This window comes from Monocercomonoides exilis, assembly GCF_001643675.1.
Source record: "Monocercomonoides exilis strain PA203 chromosome Unknown scaffold5-2102611, whole genome shotgun sequence".
Classification (NCBI taxonomy): Eukaryota; Preaxostyla; order Oxymonadida; family Polymastigidae; genus Monocercomonoides; species Monocercomonoides exilis.
In genome coordinates this window covers 444,949-455,134 of record NW_027150550.1, presented here as the reverse complement: position 1 = coordinate 455,134, position 10,186 = coordinate 444,949, and the positions used below count along the sequence as shown (strand labels likewise).

The following is a 10,186-nucleotide window of genomic DNA, read 5'->3' as shown; positions in this document are numbered from 1 at the left end:
ATTTGATTTATTAAAGTATTCTTTGATTCAAGCTATGGCCAATAGTATTTTAAAATTATCAAGCAGTATTGTTCAAGTTACCACAAATTATAATGAAGTTTTCTCTGTTCACTTCATTTTTTCCGAAGACACTCAGATTTTAATTAGTAAAACATCTTTTATCGGGCTTCATTATAATAATAGATGCATTTTATATCATTCAGGAAGCGGAACTATATCAATCAGCGAATGCAGTTTTAAAGAAACATCAACATTTTCAGAATTTGGACTTCTGCATTTATCAAACAATGAAAAGTTAAAACTTCAATTTCACGTGACAAACAGTAGATTTGAGCAGTGTTGCAATAATAATACAAAAGGTGGAAGCAGTTGTTTCACAGTTGAATACACTTCAACACATTCACCTTTTTTATCGACAAATCGAAATCAGAATAATTCAGAATCATTTTCTACATATTTGAATGCATGTACATTTGTGGCCTGCACGCGAAAAGGTAGCAAAACAGAAAGAGATGGAATAGGATCTATTGGAACGTTCCGGCAATGCTTGGTTTCATTTGAAAGCTGCATGTTTATTGAACAGCCTCGAATCAAAGAAAAACATGGTAAAAATATTGGAGATATTAATGAAGAGTCATTTGAAGACGATCTAAATGAAAAAGATGCAACAGATTACTGCTGGTGGGGCAGTGGAATGATTGTTCTGATTGACGCAATGGATGGCTCAGAAATATTGAACTGTTCTTTCATTGAAAGTTCCTATGGCGGACTGAGTGTTATAGGTGGTGGAATGATTATTCTGAAAGAAAACACATTTGGAATGAATTATGACTATAATTTCGCAGAGGTGACTTCTCTTTCTGATGGATCTCTGCTGTCATCTTCTGAAAAGACACCTCCACAGCGCAATTTGGTTTGCAGCAGCGGTGGAAAAGTCCGAATTGAGAGCATGAAGGAGCTAAATGGAGAAAAGCCCTATGCTGCGAAGGCACGTTGGATCTTGAACGATTTTGTTTCTGGAAAATGGAAGAAAGACGAAAAGGAAGGAGGAGGAGGAGGAGGAGTTGGAGAAGAAGAAGAGGAAGGAGGAGGAGGAGGAGAAGAAGAAGAGAGAGGATGTAAATTTGATGGAAAGTTTGTGAAAGATGTGTCATCGTTGATGTTTGAGCCAGCTATTCAGAATGTGACCGTGAAGAAAGATCCGCCAAATACGAACGATAGAGACATTCCTTTGAAAATCAACAATTTCGAGAATGATTCTGACAGAGCTTCAAATTCTTCTTCTGCTGCTGCAACTGTGTTATATCTTCAAATCGCTGGAGCCAACTTCTTCTTGTGCTCTCTTACTGCAGAATTGGAACTTACACTCACAGACTCCAGTTTCAAGTCTGATCATCTGCTGCTGCCTCTTTCGCTTTCTCTGCTGTCGGAGAATGAAATGATCGGAGAATTGCAGCTGAGCGCAGAAATTGTGGAGCAAATACGAAGAGACCAAACTGTGGCACATGTTCGACTTTGGTATCAGACATTCAAAATTCTGAATGAACGGAACAAAACAAATCCAACAAGAGTTGAATTGCCGTCTTGGCTGACGTTGCGTCCGAGCGAAGAAGAGCTGAAGAGAGAGAGGGAAAGAATACTGAAAGAGGAAGAAAGAAAAAAACAAAAAAGTATAAATACAGCACTGATTATTGGATCTGTGGTATGTACTTTGGTAACTGTTGGTGTGATTGTGTTCATGGTTGTGTATATGAAGAGGAGGAGGGCAAATCGAAGAGAAAGAGAGGGAAGGAGGAGGAAGAGGAGTGGTGCTGCAGGCGAAGGAAGATTTGCTTCTGATGGAGGCGGGAAATATGTGCAGATGAAGAGCTTTGACGAAAACGGGTTGGAGTTTGTGGGCGACGGCAATTCTGGGTTCAATATCGACGATGCATATGCAGTTGTTGACAGAAACATTGAAGTGACAAGGGTGGGATGGGTGAAAAATGATGATTTGCGCCAAAAGGAAAGGGACGAGGAAGACGAATCTACTCATTTGCTCATCGGGCACAGCGAAACACGCTCGTCGTCAGCTTCGAAAAGAGAAGGAAGCGAACACGATTCAGAAAGGACTGAAAGTTTGCTGAGCGTCGAGTCACTGAGGATGCCTGGGGCGTTTGAAGGCAGCAAAAAGAAGGAGGGCTCCTCTTTGAGGGCGGTGTTTGGAAAGATCGAAGACAAGCTCATTGGAACGGAAATGGCAGACAAATCTCAGACGTATTTTGAGTTGCCTGGCTTTGAAAGAGGGAGCAAAAAAGATTGCATTTTGAATGAAGTCAATGCATCTCCAATAAATGCAACGGGAAAAACTATCAATTTGCTTTCAAATGAATCTTTCACTTCATCATCATCATCTTCTTCTTCTTCATTCAACACCTCTTCTCAAATCGAATCCTTCGAAACACTTCACAAATGGAGCACTCATCTCATTCAATATAAAGAATTAAAGTCAAAAATGGCAGACAGTACAGATGCTTCAGGTATGACAATAAATCAGAATTTTTATTCAATTTAGAAAATGAAAACTCTTTTTTTTTTTTTTAATTTATGAATTCGAATGAAATTCAACGAGCAACCTTTTTTCGACTCTTTTTTATTTTTTGAAATGCAATTGATGAAAACATTATTTCTCTCTTTTTTTTCGTTGCGTTCGTTTATTTCCCTTTAACTTAAAAATATCAGAAATTGAGCTTTTGCGAAGCCAGCGTAGCCAACTCAAAGAATTCATTCCAGCCATTTCAATAGATCCGCCATTCGACTTATATGCAGTCCATCGTTCATATTGCCTTTATTACCAACTTCATCCACAAGATGACTCTAACTCATTACGGCAATCTTCTTCATCCATTGCTTCTTCTTCTTCTTCTTCTTTACACTCACAAAAACTTCCCAACAAGCCAATACAGAATTATCGTTTTTCTCTGAAGCAGCTGCTTATCATTTTGAAGCAGGTTGCCATCGGATTGCACCATTTGCATACGCAACAGCACAAACAGCATGTTTTTGGGTGTTTGTCTTCTCACACAATTTTGTGCATTCCCCACAGCTCGCAGAGGAAAGCCGGAGAAGACAGTCTGACTGCTAATGGAGAAAGTGCCTCGAATGAAAAAATTGAAGAGAATGTATTCACATTCAATGAGGCAGTTAGAACATTTTCAGTGTGCTTTGCTTTGCGCAAGAAAGGGTCGCTTGTTGTGGAGTGGTGCTGTTCTGGCGGGGCAGACAATAAAAGATGGGCAGCGCCTGAAATATGGCTGCTGGGGATGAATGAAGCAGGAGTAGGAGCAGGCTGCAAGCAGAATGGGTATAAAGAGGCAGATGACACAAACTGGGTGAAGATTAATGAATGGCTGAGAAGATTAGAGAGAGCTGCTGCTAAACGAGCTGAAGGGGCAAATGAAGAGATTGAGGAGAGTGAGGAAGAATTGGAAGAATTGGAAGAAGAGGAAGAAGAAGAAAGCAACGAGAACTCAGATGAAAATAGCGGTGCATCTTCATCCACAGAGCATGTGTTTGCAGATAACCCGATGAATCTAAGAGCACATCGCAATCAGAGGCTCTTTGCGAACAAGCGCGAACGCGAGCGGGCAGAAGGGGACGAGAAGCGGACGGTGACAGAGAAGTCGGACATGTTTTCGTTTGGGACGCTTATTTGGGAGGTGCTGACAGGCTGTGTTCCCTTTGAGACTCTCTCATCGACTGATGCCTTGGATGAGATAGGCACTGGAGAGCGGCCAGACAGATTTCTGGCCTCGGAGGGCTGCAAGCGCCTGGGGCTGTCTGAAGCAGAAGCAGATGTGCTGCTGATGTTGATGGACAGATGCCACGAGGTTGAGGCTGAAAAAAGACCTTCTGCCAAGGAAGCTATCGAATCAGTGAATATTTTGATTCAATCAACAAAATGATCTTTGGGCTTTCTTTCAAGTTTAGTACGAGAAATTACAATAAATTATTTTTGTCTTTGCTTTATTAATAAAATTTTATTGAAAAATAAATTAATTATTGAAAAAAGAAAATTTAAAAAAAAAATATTTGTGATCATATATATTCCCATTTCGCCCAGCACAATCGCTCAAACATAAAAAAATGAAATTGTGTGTTTTAGGCACTTTATTATATGTTTTTAATTCAATTCCTTAAAATACATTTACATTTAATTTATTTTTCAAATGCTTATTTGACAATATGTTGATGCATCTTTATTTATTTCCATTACTTGATCACTTATCAATTTGCTTGCATAAAATCAAAACATCGCAGCTTTAAACCAGGTAAAGTTGTTCTTATGCTTAACGGAAGATATGCCGGAAAGAAGGCTGTTATTGTGAAATCAGTCGTCCACAAATCAAAGCAACACAGCTTCAGCCGTCTTCTTGTTGCTGGATTGAGAAAAAGCCCAAGAAAAATTACAAGAAACATGTCAGCAAAAAGAACCGTTCAAAAATCTGGAATGCGTCCATTCGTGAAAGTTGTTAACTTCTCTCACGTTCTCCCAACAAGGTATTTTTTGAAGAATTTGTAAATTTGATATATCATTCATTTTTGAAAATGAATTTCTCATTTTCTTTTCACAAGATATACCGCAAACTTCCCCTTAAAAAATGTTGTCACATTCGATAAGGTTGACGATCCAGTTAAACGTCGCCATGTTAGAAAAATTGTCAAGAAAATCTTCCAGAAACAGTTTGTCATTATAAAATATTATTAAGCTTTGAATCATTGATTTTTTAACCCCTTTTCATCATTAAACAGATATCGCGCTGGTGAATCCAAATGGTTCTTTGAAAAATTAAGATTTTAATCAATATCATTTGCATATCAATGACTTCACAAACTTGAAAATTGTTAAAAACTGTACTTTTCCATTTAATTTTTTTAACAATTCAAATAAAATAAATTTTCGATGAAAAAAATTTGCGAATAATTACTCTTTAAAAGAAAACCAACAATTCATCAAAAATCTGATCAATGATAATCCCTTTTTCGTCAATATTATTTAAATTGATATTACTGTAACTGAAAATAGGAAGTAATGGCAAGGCCTCGAGCTTCTTTATCAACTGTTGCCGGAACAACAACAACTACAGAACATCTCAGAGAAAGTTTATCGGTATATACCTTGTGAATTTTGTTAACAAAATATTTTCAAAATTTTCGTGTTTGATTTTTTCTTAACAACGTTAAATGCTCCTAAATATTGCTAGAGCCGTTCAAGACAAAATACTGATTTGCTCCGTTCATCTTTAAATTCGAGTAATGCAGAATTTCGCTCGGGCTCAACAACACATTCATCTGTTCCATCAAGAGTTGCAGCTTTGCCAACAAGACCTAGAGAAGCGACGGAACAAGCTAAAAGCGCATCGGAACTTGCAATAAGACCGTATGTCTTTCCCAAAGATGAGCTTCCAATTGATATTGATGAAGATGACAAAGATAATGAAATACAATGCACGCAGTATGTTGATGATATATATACATATCTTAGACACTTGGAAGTATGCATATCTGCTTAAATTATATTTGTTTGATATTAATTAAATTTGATATTATTTATTAAAGCTGACTCATCGACCAATAGCAAATTACATCACAAAGCAGCCACATCTTACTCTTAGACACAGAGAAGAAAGTGTGGACTTCCAAGTGCAACTTCACCGTCACGTCTCAGTTGCATTCAAATCATCACTTCAATTGGAAACGCTCTTTCTTTGTGTTTCACTTTTGGATCGATTTCTTTCACGGAAAGCCGTCACCCGAGACAAACTTCTTTTGCTTTCTGTTTCTTGCTTTTATGTAGCATGCAAATTTGAAGAAACATATTATCCAACAATACAGCAACTTCTTGAATTTGTTCCAGATGCAGGTCGCCCGGAAGATGTTCTATTGATGGAGAGAACAATCCTTAATGAGTTGCGTTATTTCCTTGGTGCCCCTACTGTTGTGATATTCCTCAAGCGATATGCAAAGGCAGCAATGGCTGATTCTCCTCTGGGAATGGCTGCAAGGTTCATTTCGGAGTTCTGCCTGATGTCTCTGTCGCTGTCAACTACATATTTGCCATCGATGGTTGCTGCTGCTTCGATTGCTCACGGCTTGCGCGTGATGGACAGACCACCGTGGACTGCTACACTGGAAAAAGTTACAGGGTACACATATGAGCAGTTGAGACCTTGCATGGTGGAAATGAGAGATTTCGTGAAAAAGGCGCCAACAATGAAATTTACAACGATCTACAAAAAATATTCGGACTCAAAGTATCTTAACGCTGCATTGACCGCTGTGAGAAAGATTTGAATGGGCAAAGAAATGAAAAATTAAAGCGAAGATAGTTGATGAAGTGAAAATATATGAATATATAGTTTTCATTTTGGATTCCTTTTTTCTCAATTTTTCTTTCTTTCTTTTTTATTTTTTACAGATAATCTCCAATCATTATTTTTATCATTTTTATTTTGTGGAAAAACGAAGATAACAGCACGTCAGATCATGTTATTCTCTCTTGTCAATGTTTTAAATGGTTTTTATTCCAACTATTTACTTATAATTTCTGTTTTTCATTTCACTCTAAGAGAAAGAAAGAACAATATTCAAATAAATTCAATGTGAATTTGTATGTAACCATCGGAACAAAAGTTTGAAAGTTCTGAAGATTCTTGTGGTGAAACAAATGATTCAAATTGTCCATCTAATCGAAAAACATGTTTAAACTTCAAAATTCTTTTTATCAAAAATATGTGTTGCAAAAACAAATAAACAAAAACAAATAAAAACCGAAATGATAAATTCATTTCTTTTTTATGACAAGCTCATTACTGAGTAGCTTTTATGATCAACAAAAAGAAAGTTAATTCTCTATTGCGAAAGAGTTATTTGGAAGCAATTAGCCTCCTTGTGGTGCGCAAATCTCCATTTTTTCAAAATTTTCATTTTGTACAAATCTTTAAAAGATAATCATTAATTTATTTTATTTTATTTTTATTCTCTAAAAATATTTAAAAAACAATAACAAAAGAATTATTGCATCTAATGAAAAATTAACATATAAAAAATTTTAAAAGAATTAACAATTTACTCAGATAAGCAAGTTCGCTTTCTAGCCAATTGCCTTTGGAAGAGATGCTAATTCTCTTGGATCGTTTGAAGTAAGAGCTGATACATGTTGAGAAATAACCTGCTCCCTTGATTTTTTCGCTCCTTCTCTTCTCACTTTCTCTTCTAACTTCGCTCCGAATGCGCCATCTGCATCCCTTTGCGCAATAAGTGATTGAATGTGCTCAGGTGAAGGGACTGAAATCAAGAGCAAGCAAATACAATTTTGGTGAATCAGAAATTTATCGAAATAAATTCAAAAATAAAAAAGAAATTTTTAAATGAAATAAAAAATCAATATCAAATATTCATACATTTCAGCATTGCAGCCTTCGCTGCAGCAATTTTTGACAGAGTCGAAAGTGCAGATGGATCAAGCACAACTGTCGATTCAGGCCCTTGTGCTGCATAAATCTTCAGCACAACTCTTCCAATGCGAAATATGAAAGCATACGATGGCACTGGTATATCGTGTATTCGTGAAGCCTTTGGCCCCTTATGTTAGTTAATAATTATTAAAAAATAGATGAACAGTCAAAATTTTTTTTTTGATATTTACGAATAGCAAACCCCAACACATGTAAAGTTCTTTCCGATGTCTTTCATTCCACGGACAGCCTTTTGTCCTTCAGTAAGCTTGTCATGACATTCTCTGATGTATTGCTCTGCCCCTTCTTCTGTTTCAAATACCCACCTTATATCCTGTTTATTCAGTATACATTTGAGTCATCAATATATCAGTCATGAGGCATTGATCAACAGATGAATCAATTTTGAAGAGAAATGCAATTTCCAAAAACAGAAAAAATAGCTCTTATTTTCAATAAATAACTGCTAATAATCCAAACCATAATTCTCATCATCACCATTTTTGGATGCCCCAGATAAGACATCAATCCTCTGTGAAGTATTCCCAAAGCCCTTGCTCTGGCATTTCCTGTGCAGCAACGGCATATCAAATGCCTCGAAAAACGATCATCTCTTATAAGTTGAATGCCTTTCATCAAAATAGAAAGAAAGAAAATGATTAAAATTTATGAAAAAGATTAATAATTCATAAAAAATCCTTTTCATCATTTTTTTTTAAAAAAAACACAAAAATTATTCTCTTCTTTTTCAAAAGCAAATAAATATTAACAGCAAGAATATTTCCTTTCCAAAAGATCAAATCACCCGTTCAAAAACATCATACCATTTGGCAAAGAAAACATATCAATATACAGCGAACGAAATGGCAGTTGCAAAGGATCTGGATAACCAGAAGGGAGCACAGACAAAGCACAAAAATATGAAGTCTTTGATTGGAATGCGTCTGGTTTTTTAGTTATCAAAATACTTAAAATTTTCCTCTCTTCTTCTTTTGCTGCCTCATCGTCTAAAACTGGTTGTATTGCCCATTCCGGCTTTGAAGACTCATTTTCTTCATCACCTTCAGAAGAAGAAGAAGATGTTGATGACGAAGAAGCTGAAGTTGATTTGGCTTTTTTTGAATCATCTTTTTTCTTTGGAACAGGAACACGTGGTGGAGAAGCTGAAAGTGAACGAGGAGGACTGCTTTCATCGCTTGAAGCGGGACTTTGATTTTGTTTTTTCGCTTTTTCTTTCTTTGATTCTGCATTCTCTTTACTTTCAACATCATTCATTTCCTCTTTCGCTTCTTCTTCTCCTGCCTTTTCCTCTTTTCCAGTCTCTAATTTTTTCTCCTTCTCTTTTTCTTCCTTCATTTTGGCCCTCAGCATCCCTTCTTCATCAACCTGCTCGGCCACAATTTTGTCTTTGTTACACTCTTTTCCCCACAAACCGAACCGTTTTTCCACAGACAGACGCAAAAAATGAGTACGATACAAAAAGTGTGCATAAATGCCGTTGATCAACGTTGGTGCAAGTGATTCCACATAATTCATGCACATTATCCCGCGTGTGAGATAAGCACAGCCTTGTACTGGATCGCGCTTGTTAGCAATCAGATCTTGTGCCTATATGATGATAATTTCAAAAGATGAAAGAAAACAATCAATAGGATGACAACAGAAGCAAAACGAAAGTTATATGAGATAAATGTCATGAACGTTTTCATTTGAGGTATTTATTTGAAAAACAATGAAATTCAACATTAAAATAAACGAAAATTTAAAATTTGAAGGCAAATAATGAAAAGCGTTTCCATCAAACCATAATTGCTGAAGGATCACATTCCGAGGCTATGCAAAGAGCTGCTGCAAATTTTGGATTTGAATGAAAATCTCCCTCTTCATCGAATAGACGGTAGCCCCAGTCAACCCTTCTCTTCATTGTTGTTGATAACGCTCCTAATGGAGCCATACAATGGAAACAACTTCCCTAAAGTTCAAAATTTTAACATTGCGTTTAAGAAAACTGATGAATGAAAACAATCACACAAGTTCCAGAGGACTTGGAGGCTGCTCTCCTTTTTTCAGTTTTATTTGAGTCAAATCCACAATATTTGAACAGCTTTCGCAGCAATATCTTCCACACGCCCAACAAATTTGTATGTGCCAGTTTATTGGCTGCCCAGGAAACGGATTTTCAATTTTCTTTTTGCACAATGGGCAAATGAGAACATCCGTTGTCTGAGGAACAAGATGCACTCCGTATCTTGAAGCTGCCGGGGAAGATTTTTTAGATGGAGAAGTACTTGAAGAAGGTTCTGTAGATGAGCTTTGCGAAGCGGCTTCTGAAGAATCAACTTCAGATTGTTGGAGGAAACGTAAATTATTGATTGGATTTGTGAAATCTTTCCATTGCTGAGGTGTTCCAGGCTGATCATATCTATGCAACCTTTTGGAGAAACGATATGATATGCGATTATCATTTGCAAACTTCAAAAAAATTGTGATAAGGGAATCCAAATTCACACCAATCACGTGGATCATATACATCAAGGAGATCTCCATATCTCTCTTCTAAAGGTAGTGTATCGGTGAACCCTTCTGCAGTAATACTCATTTTCTTTTTTATTGAACGAAAAACAACAAAAGAAAAAAGAAATGATTCAAACAAAGGTTGATGATCAAAACAGAAAATTTGCTTCAAAAGC

At 36.6% G+C, this 10,186-nt stretch overlaps 4 protein-coding genes across 4 annotated transcripts; 3 read left to right on the top strand and 1 right to left on the bottom strand.

The window, feature by feature from the left end:
- Positions 1-568: 568 nt before the first annotated feature.
- MONOS_6376 (uncharacterized protein) lies at positions 569-4,068 on the top strand (the record flags this gene model as incomplete). The annotated part of the gene is made up of 2 exons (XM_067876604.1): positions 569-2,519; positions 2,722-4,068. The coding sequence occupies 2 exons, from the start codon at positions 569-571 to the stop codon at positions 3,942-3,944; spliced, it is 3,174 nt and encodes a 1,057-aa protein (XP_067734168.1). The 3' UTR covers positions 3,945-4,068.
- A 32-nt stretch (positions 4,069-4,100) lies between these two features.
- MONOS_17048 (putative 60S ribosomal protein L27-B) lies at positions 4,101-4,981 on the top strand. The gene is made up of 4 exons (XM_067869929.1): positions 4,101-4,133; positions 4,300-4,539; positions 4,615-4,722; positions 4,792-4,981. Exons 1-4 carry the CDS (start codon positions 4,126-4,128, stop codon positions 4,838-4,840), a joined length of 405 nt encoding a protein of 134 aa, XP_067734167.1. The 5' UTR covers positions 4,101-4,125; the 3' UTR covers positions 4,841-4,981.
- A 63-nt stretch (positions 4,982-5,044) lies between these two features.
- On the top strand, positions 5,045-6,635 carry MONOS_6377 (putative Cyclin). The gene is made up of 3 exons (XM_067876605.1): positions 5,045-5,149; positions 5,244-5,534; positions 5,599-6,635. The coding sequence occupies exons 1-3, from the start codon at positions 5,072-5,074 to the stop codon at positions 6,331-6,333; spliced, it is 1,104 nt and encodes a 367-aa protein (XP_067734166.1). The 5' UTR covers positions 5,045-5,071; the 3' UTR covers positions 6,334-6,635.
- A 355-nt stretch (positions 6,636-6,990) lies between these two features.
- MONOS_6378 (uncharacterized protein) lies at positions 6,991-10,095 on the bottom strand (the record flags this gene model as incomplete). Its single annotated transcript, XM_067876606.1, has 8 exons — positions 6,991-7,326; positions 7,443-7,623; positions 7,699-7,830; positions 7,977-8,125; positions 8,321-9,104; positions 9,301-9,468; positions 9,528-9,927; positions 10,007-10,095. The coding sequence occupies 8 exons, from the start codon at positions 10,093-10,095 to the stop codon at positions 7,133-7,135; spliced, it is 2,097 nt and encodes a 698-aa protein (XP_067734165.1). The 3' UTR covers positions 6,991-7,132.
- Between the last annotated feature and the right edge of the window lie 91 nt (positions 10,096-10,186).

Coding starts and splice junctions, on each gene's coding strand:
- MONOS_6377 (XM_067876605.1), top strand. CDS start 5,072: ATGGCAAGGCCTCGAGCTTCTTTATCAACTGTTGCCGGAACAACAACA. Junction 5,150..5,243: donor ATCTCAGAGAAAGTTTATCG/GTATATACCTTG, acceptor AAATATTGCTAG/AGCCGTTCAAGACAAAATAC. Junction 5,535..5,598: donor CATATCTTAGACACTTGGAA/GTATGCATATCT, acceptor TATTTATTAAAG/CTGACTCATCGACCAATAGC.
- MONOS_17048 (XM_067869929.1), top strand. Junction 4,540..4,614: donor TCTCACGTTCTCCCAACAAG/GTATTTTTTGAA, acceptor TCTTTTCACAAG/ATATACCGCAAACTTCCCCT. Junction 4,723..4,791: donor AAGAAAATCTTCCAGAAACA/GTTTGTCATTAT, acceptor ATCATTAAACAG/ATATCGCGCTGGTGAATCCA.